This window comes from Artemia franciscana, chromosome 4, assembly GCF_032884065.1.
Source record: "Artemia franciscana chromosome 4, ASM3288406v1, whole genome shotgun sequence".
Classification (NCBI taxonomy): domain Eukaryota; kingdom Metazoa; phylum Arthropoda; class Branchiopoda; order Anostraca; family Artemiidae; genus Artemia; species Artemia franciscana.
In genome coordinates this window covers 36,153,960-36,169,609 of record NC_088866.1, presented here as the reverse complement: position 1 = coordinate 36,169,609, position 15,650 = coordinate 36,153,960, and the positions used below count along the sequence as shown (strand labels likewise).

General features: G+C 35.8%; 1 protein-coding gene across 6 annotated transcripts in view; it reads left to right on the top strand.

Moving 5' to 3' along the window:
• The window catches only part of LOC136026368 (leukocyte elastase inhibitor A-like), a 58,215-nt gene that overhangs the window by 22,273 nt on the left and 20,292 nt on the right, over nucleotides 1–15,650 (top strand). For all 6 annotated transcript variants that reach the window (XM_065702907.1, XM_065702908.1, XM_065702905.1 and 3 more), the window contains exons 4-6: nucleotides 6,089–6,299; nucleotides 11,979–12,193; nucleotides 15,076–15,267. In XM_065702907.1, coding sequence (XP_065558979.1) covers nucleotides 6,089–6,299; nucleotides 11,979–12,193; nucleotides 15,076–15,267 — 618 coding nt within the window. The remainder of the gene's footprint in view (nucleotides 1–6,088; nucleotides 6,300–11,978; nucleotides 12,194–15,075; nucleotides 15,268–15,650) is intronic.

The following is a 15,650-nucleotide window of genomic DNA, read 5'->3' as shown; positions in this document are numbered from 1 at the left end:
CACCCATGGCTTGCCCAAAGCCTGGAAATAACCCTGTTCCAAGATAAGTCATACTGAAGCCAATCTTCAACCAAATATTCCGTCCCAAGAGAAAAATTACTTTGTATGGCACTTGGTATTTACCAAGTGACATACAGTGATCGCAAATTCTGTAGGTGTGTGAGTCTGTCAGTCCTGGTCTTGCTAGTTTAGGCACTTCCAGATAAGCTAGGACGATGAAATTTGGTAGGCGTATCAGGGACCATGCCAGATTAAATTTGAAATAGTTGTTTCCCCGATTCGACCATCTGGGGGGGGGGAATGGTAGGACGGTTAATTTGGAAAAATTAGTTCGGATCTTAATTAAATTTGAGATTTAGAAGGATATCATGTCTCATAGCTCTTACTTTAAATTCCGACCGAATCAGGTGACATTGGAGGGGGAAACCTAAAATCTTGGAAAATGTTTAGAGTGGAGGGATCGGGATGAAACTTAGTGGGAAAAATAAGCACAAGTCCTAGATACGTAATTGACATAAACAGAACGAATTCACTCTCTTTTGGGGAGTTGGAGGGAGGGTTAATTCTGAAAAATTGGAAAAAATGAGGTATGTTTAACTTACAAAAGAGTGATCGGATCTTGAATTTCATCGGATGATATTTCGTATTAGAAGGACCTCGTAACTCAGATCTCATGTTTTAAATCCCGACCGGATCCAGTGTCATTGGGGGGATTTGGGGGGGTGGAAATCTTGGAAAACGCTTAGAGTGGAGTGATCAGGATAAAACTTGGTGGGAAGAATAAGCAGAAGTCCTAGATACGTGATTGACATAACCGAAATGGATTCGCTCTCTTTGGGGGAGTTGGAGAGGCTGTTAATTCGGAAAAATTACAAAAATTGAGGTATTTTTAACTTAAGAGCGGGTGACCGTTCGTGAGTTATTTTTGAATTTGATATTAAGAAGGAACTCATGTCTCAGATCTCTTATTTTAAACCCCAACCAGTTCTGGTGACATTAGGGGAGAGTTGGAGGGGGAAACCGGAAATCTTGGAAAACGCTTAGAGTGGAGAGATCGAGGTCGGTAGAATAAGCAAATGTCGTAGATACGTAATTGACGAAACCGGACTGGATCCACTCTCTTTGGGATAGTTAGGGGGGTCCAGTGCTTTGGCGAGTTCGGTACTTCTGGATGTGCTAGGACAATATAGTTGGTAGGCGTGTCAGGGACCTGCACAAAATGACTTGATAAAGTTGATTTCCCCGATTCAACCATCTGGGGGAGGGTTGAAGGTAGAGGAAAAATTAGAAAAATGAATAACTTGCAAGTGGGTGATCGGATCTTAATGAATATTGATATTTAAATGGACCTTGTGTCTTAGAGCTCTAATTTTAAATGCCGACCAGCATTAAGCCTCTGATTTTTTTTCTAAATTAATCTATTTATTCTTATAATTTTGCTAGTGCTCATGCCTTATGAGCTCTTGGCTCTTCCGACCTTGTCACAAGTGCCAAAAAAGCTCTTAGCTCTTATTTTATTCCTTTTTTCTCAGAAGGTTTTCGCCTTAGTCTCATGGTTTTTGCCACTTTATGGTGTGAAAACTGCTGCTAGAAATAGATAGGTTGCAACTTCTGCCGTATTGTCTTTAAATGTGTGCTTGCATCGTTGCTGCGTTCTCTTAAAAGTTCTGTTTCTTACGGTAATATTGGTTTGTCTTCTGTTGCATATGCAGACGAAGTTCTTGTTGTTGCCCGGACTCGCCGTGGATTGCTTTCCAATTTTACTATATTAACCAATGAACTATCTAAGATTGGACTGTCAGTTAATGCGTCTAAATGCGAGTTTATTTGTTTTGATAGCCCTTATGTGGTCGCTCCGTCCGTTGCTGGGACTGCAATTCTGCCATGTTCTTCTTTAGTTAGTTGGATTGGTCTGTGTTTCGGTCCAACACTTTCCACTACCTTTTCATCCCTAGCGAATCAAGCCGGGAAAAACCTACGCGTCGCTTACGGAAAAATATCCCCAAACAAAAGCCGTTACAACCGCAACGGTTTGTGCATGATTTATAACGCTTATTGTGCCCCTGTGCTTTTGTTTTTATCAGGCATGGCTCATCTGTTTCGTAAGAAAAATCTCCATAATCTATGTGCGGCTTATTTCAGATATTGCAAATTCCTCCTCTGGCTTCCTAGGTGGCACCAAAACAGAAAAATAATTGCTCGATTTGGTTTAATAGATATGCCTTCTTGGATTCGGTCTTCCAATGATGATTTATGTAAAAAGACTATCTACTTTATTCACGTTTACAACCCTCTGCAGCCTTTTTTCCATATTGATACTGGTTAATTAGTCCATGTTGTCTTTTGTTAGTTTGAATTTTTTCTTGCTATTTATCGTTTTGTTTATATATAATACTCTGTACTTTATGTTTTTTATGCTTTTACGGATAATAAAGTTCATTCATTCATTCTGCAGTTTGACCAGCCGTATGGAATGCGTCTGAATCAGCGGGCTTGCTGCAGGTCCGTGATTTTCTAATATATGTTTGTAGGGAGTTTTACCGACCATCTGCATTGACTACACATTATGCGGCTTGCTTGAGTGAAAACTAGCCAAAGGATATAGGTTCCATACATTTGCATAGCGAGTCTGAACTTTAACTTAAAATTTGAGGCAGTTTCCTTGTAAAGGTTCCGAGGGCGAGACATGTCATCATTTGATTTTTGATTACTGAGCTTTGATTTCTCTTATTAAAAAGTCTGCAACTGACTCACTTGGTTCCTTACTTTTAAATTTGAGTTTTTTTGTTGCTAAGGTTTTTACTTATTGAATCAGAGAATGAACTATTCATTACCTTTTATCTGTTTTAAAGCCAATCCAAAGTTTATTTTTCGATTTTCAATATTTTTTCCACCATCCCGACATGTTTCAGAATAACCCTGTTTTTTTTCAAAACTGCCAGATTTGACTGAACGCTAATCGCCAGAAGTTCTACTCTATGTTTACTATATTATTCCTGTTATGAGATCTGTCTGATCCAATCAGAAGTTTTTTGACTGCACTTAATTGTTTTGATAGTCTTTTTCTTTCAAGCCGTTGTGTTGAAAATTGGTTCAGATTATTTTTTGTACTTCGTTGGGTGTCTACCAGCCAAACAAGGGAAAAAATGTTTTCAATATTTTTTTTTTCATTCCCATATGTTTCAGAATAACCGTGTATTTTTTCAAACGTGCCAGATTTGACTGAACACTAATCACCAGAAGTTCAACTCTACGTTCACTGTGTTAATTCTGTCCTGTGATCTGTCTGATCCAACCCGGAGTTTTTTTTACTGCACTTACTTGTCTTGGAAGTCTTTCGCTTTCAAGCCGCTGTGTTGAAAATTGGTTCAGATTATTTTTTGGACTTCATTGGGTAGGTACCAGCCAAAAATGGAAAACAATACTTTCAATATTTTTTCCATCATTCCCACATGTTTCAGAATAACCCTGTATTTTTTCAAACGTGCCAGATTTGATCGAACACTAACCGCCAGAAGTTCAACTCTACGTGCACTGTGTTAATCCTGTCATATGATATGTCTGATCCAATCAAGAGTTTTTTGACTCCACATAATTGTTTTGATAGTCTTTTCCTGTCAAGCCGTTGTGTTGAAAATTGGTTAAGATTATTTTCTTGGACTTCATTGGGTGTGTACCAGCCGAACAAGGGAAACGGTTAAAAACGATAAAACGGAAATTCTGGTTCTTGATTAAGATTTCCCAGAGAGGAATGACAGGGGGCATTTTATAGGCAAGGGAAGGGGTTAAGAAGCCTTCAGAATGGCTTTAAAAAAAGGCAGCATGGGCTTTATATCAGAAATATATATATATATATATATATATATATATATATATATATATATATATATATATATATATATATATGCATATATATATATATATATATATAGATATAATATACTTGATATATATATATATATACAATAATACTTGAAGTACAAGTACTTTGGCAAGTACTTGATATTTAATACTTAAGTAAGAATTAGAAAAGTACTTATTACTTGATATTTAAGTAAAAAAAAAACAATGAGTACTTAATACTTGATGCTTAAGTAAAAATTTGGAATACTTGTTGCAGCACTGGTGTGAACAAATCATTATGTCACAGTGGCCCTTGTATATTGGTAAGTTCGGACATATTGGCGAAAATCTCTTAGCCTTTTGAAGTAAATGATATGTCATTTACTTCATTACAGGTAAATTCTTGAAATCGGAATGGTATTGCTCAATAAATATTAATGATCAGCCGTTGAATAAGGGCATAGGACCTCTACCATAGAAAAAAGAAAATCAGTGCTAGAGAATCGAGAAAACTGTCATCATTAAGGTTTTACTGTACCAATAAATTGTTTCATGGCTGAGAGACTTTTCCCAGTCAGTCTCAACTTTCCGTAACTTGTTCCTTAAGAATGTAATTATCATACCTATCAGATTTGAATATACTTTTGAAATTTGTTCTGATATCTTCTTTTGTTTTTGAGATACTAAGACAAAATGTATTCTACTGTAAAGTTCCGCCATATCCTAATTTTGTTGCATAATAAAATACGGTGATTTAATCTGAGTTGATGTATATTTATGAAGGCCTGCTTCAGATGCTTTACTATTAGTAGCCAAAACAATTTTTCTTGTACAAATTTCAGCAAACAAAGTTAACAGGCTGTGCAAGTTTACCTCTTTCCTCAAAACAAAAGGGTTTTAATGTATAAATTTCTTTCCTAATCTAGTTATGCACGATAGGTAAACTTATGTCTGACTTAGTATCCGTTACTAAGCATTTTAGTAATATCGTCCAAATATTAATCTCACTACTTTCCTTTGTGTTTAATTGATTTGTTGGTAGTTTTCTGGAAGAGCCATCTCGAAACGCCTCTTCTGCTTGTTTCCATCGGATATTTCCACTTAAAAAGTCGACTTTAACCCAATGTGACGAACTTCGGTCCTACCCACGTATTTTATAGTACGTCTGAGGTGGGAGGATGTCATAAATAAAGATTTAAAAGAAATGGGAATTTCCTGGGAGGGTGTAAAGAGAGAGTCCTTGAGTAGATTGGGTTGGAGGAGGAGCGTGCTTAGCTATGTTGACCTCAGGTGGCTTGGTGCTGCGGTGAGTTATTAGTAGTAATATATTGAAACAAAATAGGTTTATAAATAAAATCGAAGAAATGTATGTATGTGTGTCCTGTATGCATTACTACACTTTTCTTTTCATCGCTAAGAAACTATAAAACATTGTTGAGTTCACTCTTGTAAAGGTTTTAGGTGTAGTGTCCCCCCTGCCCTTTGGTCCCCTCAATTCTTCGAATAATTTTTGGGTTGACTGAAATTGGAGGTTCCTGCACACAAACAGTTAGAATAGATGTCATTGAGGTGCTGAAGTGGAAGTTAATAAGCCTACCTTTATTTTTCGAGTACTTATAGATTTAAAAATACGATCGTTATTAATAATTGGGGGGAATTTTCCGAGGATGAGCTATTTATGTTTAAAAATTTTTTGTAGTTATTTAGTTGATTTAAAGAATAACAAGATGTATGACAGATTTATTGATAACAAAAATTGTATTGTGGAAATTCTTAGTTTAAGATAATTTGTCATTGATCCTCAGTTCCAGGACATGGGCTTATCCTGTAATTTAGAATTTGAATATTAGTTTTTGTTTGTGCATAATATGGACGTTGAAGAGCTATACGATCTTAATTTTTAGATTGATCGCATCCTTTTTAAGTATTTCGCAGATAATAAATGGGAACCATGGGACAGGCCCATATGTAGGAATTTGTTTCAGGGGGAGGGGCGGTCTAAGGGATGACACAACTTGAAAAAAAAACCCAAAACACGGCTGGATTGTGCGAAAACTATAAAAATTGTAGTAAGAATAATAAAAGTCTCGAGGATTTTGGGGGAAAAGACGAGAGGCCCTGTAAATCTGATTGTCTTAATACTAGTTTTGTGCTTGTCTGTTTAATCATATAGTGATCTAATTAATTCTATATCAAATGTAATTGTGTTCCGTTTGTTGTAATATTTAGTGGAATCACTTTTAAGGGTCAAGATCCAGCAAATAAACTGAATACTGCCAATCGAGTTTATGCAATGGAAAATTACAAGATTTTGGAATCATATTCGACACTCTTAGAAAAGTATTTTGGCGCAACGTTGGAATTGAAGAACTTTGGAGACGATAAGACCCGTATCGATATTAACAAGTGGGTGGAAGAACAGACAGAAAGTAAAATCAAGGATCTTATTCCACAAGGTAGTTAGAACTACGTTTTCACTTTTTTTTTTTTATTTGGGGAATCTGAGGAATCTTGATGAAATACCTTCTCTCATTTTTTGGCAAGTGTGTATTCCTCTGAAGATCCCTGATGTGAGGTAATCACTTAGAAATATTTCATTAGATTTGAGGTGCTTTTGCTTGTAGTTTTATAACAGCTTATATTTATCAATGATAACTTTGCACGAATTTAGATGTTTCTATTTGGTAGACTGATGGGTTATGCTGGTTTGTCCAAGGTGATAGGACAGGTGAATAAGGTCAAGACCTTGTTCAATTGCATGTTTATCTCAATTACAAAAGTAGGAAAACACTTCTTATTTTTTCTAACCAAATAATTACCCCAAACGCATTATATATACTATTAACGAGCGAAAAAATTTTCTTCAGTTGTTTTATTTTATCGGTTTTTCACGCTATTTTGCCTATATTTCCTAACACATTTTGATATGCCTTTTAGCTAGTTGAAATTTTCAAAGTTTAGGTAGAATAATTCTTACTAAAGAATTCAGAATATAAAGAAACTAATTCTATTTTGCTAAAAGTTTTGAACTTTGTGTTTGAGCGTAGTCAAACTCAACGTTCAGTTCTGGAGTGGGTTTTTGGCAGCAAATATAGACAATGTGCTATCTTTCCTTTATTAAAGAATCATATTCCTACCCCTTATTGTTTTTCCCCAGGCCACTTCATAGGGAAGAAATGACCGCAGAAACTAGGAAGGGGGCTTATTCGACCAGAAATGAAAGTTCTAATGCCCATCTTCAGATCCAGATCTTTATCTTCAGATCCAGCCATATCAACCTATTGTAAATAATAACTAGAAGAGTTAGGGATTCGTGATGTCGTTTGGATTTAATTAGAACTAATGGCCGATCATGGAATGCGAAATAATAAGCTGGAATATTAATAAATAAATTGTAATTGATTACCACAAGTTTGCTTTTTGGGAATAGTTGGGTCTGATTAAAAATTAGGAGATCCGTAATCACTTGGCAAAAGGGTAGTGTAGCACGCTGAAGGTTAAGGAAAGTAGTTTAGCTCACTCAGTAGATTTGAATTTTAAAATAAAAGAACATTTTACTTGTTTTTTGTGAGTAATAACTATTAATGTTCTAACAAACGGTTTTTATTATCGTAATGGTTTGATAGTGACAACCGTCCGTCCTGAGCCGTCCTGGCCGAGTGGGTTGGTGCGCTGGATTCGGGATCCCTTGTCTGAGAGGACGCGGGTTCGAATCCCAGTGTACCCAATTTTTCAGTTTGGGACGGGGGTCAGTGGCGTGACTCTGTAAGCTTAGCCAGAGTCGACCCAGCTCTAAATGGGTACCTGGAGAAATCTGGGGAAGGTAAACAGGAAGGGTGTGTGAAAGCACAGGATGGCTGACCCCCAACCCATCATTGCACTTCCTGGCTGAAGGGCCAAGAAACGGAGATCAGCACCGCCGGTACGGACTGTAAAGTCTAGTGCCGTATCCTTTAACGTTACCTATAGTGACAACATTCGACATGAAGGATTCTTTAAACGTCATGTTTTGTTTAAATTTATTATACTTAAGAGAAATTTGGCTTAAATTATAAATGATTAATTATTTCATCATCTAGGGACGTCAATAAGAAATGAGCAGAGCCAGTTTTTCATTATTTGTAAAACAGTCTTTCTCTCAAAAAAGTAATTCTAATTAATTACAATCATGCGGCACAAAAATCACTTTATCTAGGAAGTAATGTATTTAAAGCGCCATCTTTGTGTAGTTATGCGTAGATCCAGATAATGTAAGGTTGGTGCAATATATTTTTCATCTGGATCGCATTCCAGCTGAACGCTGCAATATGGATTCCTCTTAGTCTACCGTTCCTTGGCTATAACTATTGTACAGTTGTTATTGTTAGTCCAGTTTTTTTTTTGTGTCGTTCTTCAAAAAAAAACTTGACTCTAAAACCATCTACATCAATATATGCGCCATCTTTTCCATAAGACTTGAAGAATCGTTAAGTATTCTTTCCATTTTCTAGAGACATATTTTGGACCAGTTATATTATTCCCAGAATATTTGGTTAGAGTTAAAGTCAGAGCTAAAGGATAGTGGTGTTTCAGAGTGGCGTCAATTACACCTTCTTCATCGCAAAGTTTTCTAACCTCAAGTTTTTTCAGCTTTACCCTAAGGTTCTTCGTACCATCAGCTTCAACTAATTCTTCCTCTCTAGTTTCTGATAGTGGGATTGTTAATAGTGCTGAAATTGCTTCACATGTGGCATCCTTATTGCATTCTTTTGCAAATTCTTAAAAATCGTTATTTTCCTTTTTAATATTTTAAGATTTTTAACCGAATTTGGAAAGTGTTGCACTATATGCTTGGGAATAGAGCTCTATAAGTGACGTTAAATTGTTTCTCAGGATACTACTCGGTATTAACAAATAAGTAATGCAGAAAGTCATATGACGGATGACCAAGGCCTATGGACTGTCAGCGAGATGATTTTAACTTGCTGGCGGTCCAGCTGTCTAAAATAATCCTCTTTACATCTATGCTGCGAAAACGATTTATTATCCGATAATCTGGTGGATTATATTCCTAAAACTTAAGAAATTGATGCATCTTTAACCAGAGGCGCCATTTGGGCCAAATCCTGGTGTGGGCATGAACTCTGTCTTGGCCCCCCCCCCCCCCGACTCACTTCGTGTCGCGTAAGAAAAAAAGCGGGTTTTGGCAGCACATCGATCGAATATTCTAAGTAAAAATGCATTTTCAGCACCTGCGTGTTGCCTGGAAGTGTATTATAACCAAATGTGGAACTCAGCCACACTGACCTCTAAGATTAATTATAACATCGAAGATCGCAATCAACGAGGTTAAGCGATTAAACAGAAAGTGAAAAATTCTACCAGACTACAGGCTGGCCTGCCTCAGCGAGAAACTTTCTTATTTAAGTAAACAATGCGTCGGTGAAAGTAAATTTCATTAACATGCTGAGGGTTGTATCCAAAATCTCCGTTTTCCTTCATCAAATATATTTACAAAAAGGAAAAACATAAAAAGAGAAAAAAATATTACAACACTCAAGGTTACAAGGGGAACTGCCGAGGTTTCATCTTTGCAAAATCGAAAGGAGGTGACTGAGACGATTGTCTCCTTTTGTAGACTGCAGGTAGTTTTTCACTATTTCTAGGCTAGAAAACAAACACTTATTGCTTGCTGTTGTCACAGGAAGTGTGGAAGCAACACAAAGTACTTTAATTACTTCTGAGTAAGTCACTGGTAATGCTTGAAGATGGTCGACAATGTCTAGGAAGTTTTCCGGCTTTTTCTCCGCATCAAGCAAGAAATGCTTGGCAATACCAGCTTGAGATTCGAGAAGAATGTCGTCGATATCCTGCCCGCTGTAAAGAGCAGAGTTGCTTTAGCAACTCTGTGTCCATAAACTTACTTGAGCTTGGATCCAAGGCTTCGAGTGTGCTCAGCACTGGCAATTTATTTGTGAGCGTTCTGTCAAATTCGGCTAGTAGACGGTCAAAATTCTCAGAGTACTCTCGCTTCATTTCATCTTCCAAAGTAGTAGTCCGATTTCCAGATTGGATGAAGTTCTTTCCTGGCGTCGAAGTTGTCACAAATTGTTTCAGATGCTTGGTGATCTTTAGAGTTCAAATGCTATTGGCTTAATACCTTTATATTTACCTAAGTAAAAAAGTAATAGGATTAATGATGTAAAGTCTTCTACTTCTCTGTGTGTTCTCGTCTTTAGAGTCTCATGGTAGCGTTGGCCTACAATCAGGGGTTCGACCAGTAGAGGATGTCAAGCGTTTCTTATCTTTCAGAAGGTTTATGTGTCAAGAACAAAAATGTTTATTTACACATACGATACAGTAAATGTACATAAGATGAGGACAGAAACAGAATAAGAACTGACTCAAGTAATCTAAAACGGTGGCTTATATTCACTAAAACAAAGAAATAAACGTCGACACTTTTGACAGGAACTGACCTATTTTTATCTGTCAACTTAAAGGAATTACTGCAAATATTCAGGATTTATAATATTAATATGATCATCTAAGAACTGGGCATTTGATAGAACTTGAGCATTTTATTATGTATCTAACCTACTTTCAAAGTGTACAATGATTAATAGCAAATAGCGTAATTACCCCAAGGGTCGTCAGGTAATAATGCTTTTTGCTTAATAGGCGTGCAGTAATCTCTAATCAATTGGACAGATTGGATTATGTTGGACATAAGGGACTATTATGTCTGGCAAAGGACCCTGTGTGGTGGAAGCTTGGACCCTCTGCAAAACCAGGGGTGGGCATTTGCCCACCCCTGAACCCCCAAATGGCGCCTCTGTCTTTAACTAATAATGATTTTCCCTTTCATTATTTGATGAAAGGGTATAATCTTAGCTTTTGATGACAGCGAGACAAAGGAGGACTCATCCTATTGAGATAAAAACCAAAATTTGCAAATTTTCACAGTCAGGTTTTGTCTTTACCCTGGTGTACAAATGAAGCATATAAACATGTTTGGTATAGAATTTTCTTTATAAGAAGAACAGGATAAATGATGGTCACCATGGAAATCTAAACTCTATTTCTTTTCTTCATCTTTGGCTCATACAAAATGATCTGTAAGTTCTGGTGTATGGTCTTCAGCTAAATATTGTCTAAGTTTCTATATTCTGCCTCTCCTTACGGTATACGAATCGTTTCAGATATCTCTGTCACCATTGCCTTATATTTGGACGGCTTTACTTCTGTTCTATTTATCTTCACCATTTTGTTTGCATGAAGTACGATGACCTACACAGTGATGAAACTCGCTTAATGAAAGAATCCATCATTAGTGCTTGCATGGAGCTCGACATTGTTAGATATAAAAATGTTGAAAATTTGTAATCAATTATGTTTAGAACGTTGTTATGACTATATGTATATGTATATGTGTTAGAACGTTGTTGTTTGACTATAATTAGTTGCTATATTCAGCCAACAAACTTAACAGTTTCCATAATTCAATTGAAGGGAGTAAAAAGAAAAATATGTTTATGTGTACATGATTGTGTAAGTATGAGGGGAGAAGGGGAGGGGGGTGTAAAGCAGGAAACAAGACCTGGGAAGTCAAATTTTAAATCTTTTTGACATTTCCTCTATAATTTTGTATAAGATGTCATCGCCCAGTTTATAGCAAAATTAAAAAATGTTTTCATAAGGAAAGCTATTTTTTCATAATTTTGAAATCCTAAAGCAAGGGCTTAAATACTAGTTTGAATTAAAGATCAATGAAGCAATCACTCAACGTCCCCTCCAGATCTGTATGATTACAGAATATTACAAAAAAATTAATTGCCTGTACTGAAGAATTTGTATTTTAATATTACATCTTACTTGAAATGACTTTGTTCGGATTTTAAAAAAGAATAAGAAGAAAACCACAGTCTAGTAAAATATGGTTAACGTGGCAGCATACATAAACTAACTAATTAAAATTAACATTAATTTAGAAAAAAACTATCAAACGTGGATTATGAAGCCTTTGGTAAAGCACATTTAATTTTTCTGCTATATTGGGAATAATATTTCTTTCAGAATGTGTCGTGAAGAATTTTTTTCCTCTTGAAGTTTTCTTGTAAATGAAATATTAAGAATATATCTTAATTTTTTTGCAGGTGCTTTGGATGCTATGACCCGGCTTGTTCTGGTCAATGCCATCTACTTTAAGGGAATGTGGCAAAACGCGTTCGATCCTAAAGAAACAGTTAAGGAGCCTTTCCATTTGTCAAAGACTGACACAACCGATGTTCAGATGATGCATATAGAAGAAACATTCCGAGTTGGAGAAAACAAAGAACTCGGGGTTAGAACTTTGGAAATGCCATACAAGGTTAGAAGATTTCTGCAATTTGCATGATGTAGGTTTAAATTTCTTAAAACATCCAAGATTAAGCTTTGCTATGTTTTGCAGCAATTTGTACGTAGTCAAGATTACTCTTGAACATTCTCTAAAATTTTCGATAGTACCTGGATTTTCATTTTAAGTAGCCTTGAGAAAATATAGTAAGGTTTGAGGTGCGTAATTTTGCATTTTCATGTCCATTTTTTGTTTCTTTTTTAATTGTTATATCTGCTGTAAAGACTCGTTTGGGGACAACCTACTTTTCTCTTAGCCCTGATGGACGGCCAAAAAACACAATATTTAGTAATCTATAATCCTTTATCCATAAACCGTGGCCTAGCTGTCTTAACCTTTCTCTCGACAAAGCCCTAGAGTAGGGGATTGAACCACACTCTTGTATAGTTCTTTTTGTATACGGTCAGTCATGCGGGTACCTAAGACAGCCCTTAGATAATTCATCTGTAAATCATATTTAAGGTAAATGATCATACTGTTTGATAACGGCAGGGGGGGGGGGGGCTGAAACGAAATAGAGATGACGTTGGAAATAACAGCTTGAGAAGTGGTTAAAATACAAAATAAGTGCAATAAGTTGCAAACCGTTAAACAGAACTTTTGCAGAACTACAATATTACATATAAGTGCAAAACTTGTTCTTCGACCAATAGAGTTGCAAAGTTCAGTAAACCCTATAGCAATGGTCAGTCGTCAAGGGAAAAGAGCCATAGGGCACAAAATGTTTCCATTGAGATTCTCCTTAAACTGGGAAAAGTTTCTCTGCTTGTATTTGACTTCCAATTTGTATTTAAAATTTCAAAAGGAAACGCGTTTTAAACATGGGAAAGCGTATAATAGAGTCAACCCTGAGATATGAGACAAAGTAAAGCACGATTGGTATCCCTTACGTTTTTTCTCATGGTTATATCCTATAAATTTCTTATGTAGAAGACTGATAGGCTATTTGAATTACCCCTAATCCATGTGTATCTACCTTAATTCTGCCCTAGAATGCCTTAGAATCCTAGAATCCTTTTTATACAATTCTGAACAAGCTTATTCCAGCTTTGCCTCTCTCAGAGACTATCTGTCTTGGCTTTACTCCAATTAGCCATGGCTCTTTAAGTTTTTATTCACTTCCGCCTAGTTGATTTTAATTAGACTTCCAACCACAGAAGCCTGGGAGGGGGGTTTCATTCGATCAGATAATGAAGATTTCCATTCACTTTCTACTGTGATACCCTTTGATACCTTGGAAGATACATTTATATCCTATGGGAGAACAGGACGAATTCCTTAACCTGGGACTGTGCCAGATTTTGTATTTATGCTTCTTCTAAATCGAAACCTATTTGTGCCGGAAATTGGATTAATTTTTGTGATCATTTTTATTTTGATGGCAGATATTTTATTTTTATGATGAAAGAAGCTATTTATAAGTAAAATAAAATGGAAAATATTAATAACGGCTAAAACATTTCATTTAGACAGTTAAAAAATATATACACTATACGGATATTTCATCCCCATCTCTGGAACTCTTTATCAACAGAAAAAAAAATGAGCTAAAACACATAAGAAAGTAACACATAAAGAGATGAAAAACGTTACATTGTATTTTTGGTTCTTTTTTCACATGGAATGACCGTCTGATCTAAGAATTTACAAGATTATTTACGAAAGTCAATGTATCCAGTGAGTTTTGCGAAGATAAAATTTACTAAATATTGTGCGGATAAGAATTAATCAGCTTGAAGTATTCTAGCTTACTTTTTATTGTTAGCTATAGCCGTTAAACATTTTGAGTGAATAAGTTATTTAGTTAGCTATAGAAAAAAACGTTTCCTCAAAACTGAGATTGATCGATTTATTTTGTTTAATTTAATTTTTCTTATATATATACATAACTGATCTGTAATGAAGCACGTAACTAAAAACACAGCATACAGCATGAACTAAAACGAAACTGCTTCTTTAAAATTTATTATACTACGACTTGGATTCAGCTATGTATGATACATCGTAAATTGCAACAAGTTTAATGGGCCATTATACGTCTTTGTACAACTTTGTGCATATACGATTCTCCATTAAGAATTTTGATTTTATTGTCTCTTGGTATTGAAAGGGTGATATACTTTTTAAACAATACTACCCGTCCCTTGTATTTATACATGGTACCTTCCCCATCCGCTTGGGTAAGTTAAAGACAACATTTCTCTGTATAACCTTGTGAAACTACGACTCTCTGTTAATAATCTTGATTGTATTGTTTTATGACATTGAAAGGGTGAAATATTTGTTTACACTGTACCACCCATCCATCACATTTATCCTAGGTACCCTTTTAGAAATTTTGAGACAAAAGTCAAAATTATGATTAATGTCAACACATTTTAAGGGAATTACTATTAAAAGTTCACTTATATGTTAACATATGAAGATGTTTGCCTTAAGAGCATTTTGATCAGTAAGAGTATATTACTAATATTTTGATAGAAAATCGAAATAGTTTTCTTCCTTAAAGGAATCAGGTCATTTTTGAAATCAAATGAACGTAGTTTGCGAAAGATACGTTTTGATAGTGACTTTGTTGAGGATTTAGGACTTGTTTAGACTGATAACTTCGACAAATGAGGATATCAATTTTTTATTTAAATGATTTCAATTAAGGTTTAAGAAATTGTGTACGGACCTTGAAATATTGAATAAGATAAAATAATTTTTAACCATTTTCTTAATAGTCTGTTCGAAAGTCCAATACACATGAAATCTATTCATTCATCGTAAGAAACTCTAGATTACGTTTAATTATGAATAGAAACACTTAGAAACCAGATTACCTGAATATAAATTTTCTGGAAAATTTTCAGGGTCGTTTGTTGACAATTTTGATTGTTCTACCGAATGAAATTGATGGACTAAGCGCTCTTGAAGAAAAGCTTAAGGACAATCCCTTAGCTTGGAAGCAAATGGAGCAATTGATGAGACCCAGCAAGCTGAAAGTTTCTTTACCCAAATTCAAGATTGAATCTAGTGTGGAGCTATCGAAAATAATGGCAAAGGTACGAACTATTTGAGGTTTTCAGAAGCCAAATCGATTCCAAGAACCGATTTGAATATTTCTTGGGAACCGATTCGGATATTCGAAGGGGGGAGGGTCACTGGGGTGACTCTGTAAACTCAGCCAGAGTCGACCCAGTCGAAGAGTCGACCCAGTAATCAGGAAGGGTGTGTAAAAGCAAAGTCGGCTGGTAACTCAACCCCCCCCCCATTGTACTTCCTGGCTGAACGGCCATGAAAGGGAGATTGGCATCGCCGGTAGGGACTTTGAAGTTTAATGATTTATTCTTTACCTTTACCTTTTTGTGGTATTGTGCAGCTCGGCATTCAGATTCATCATGTCGTCGAATAAAGAAGTAAGTGTCTTCATGTGGTTCGCCGTTTC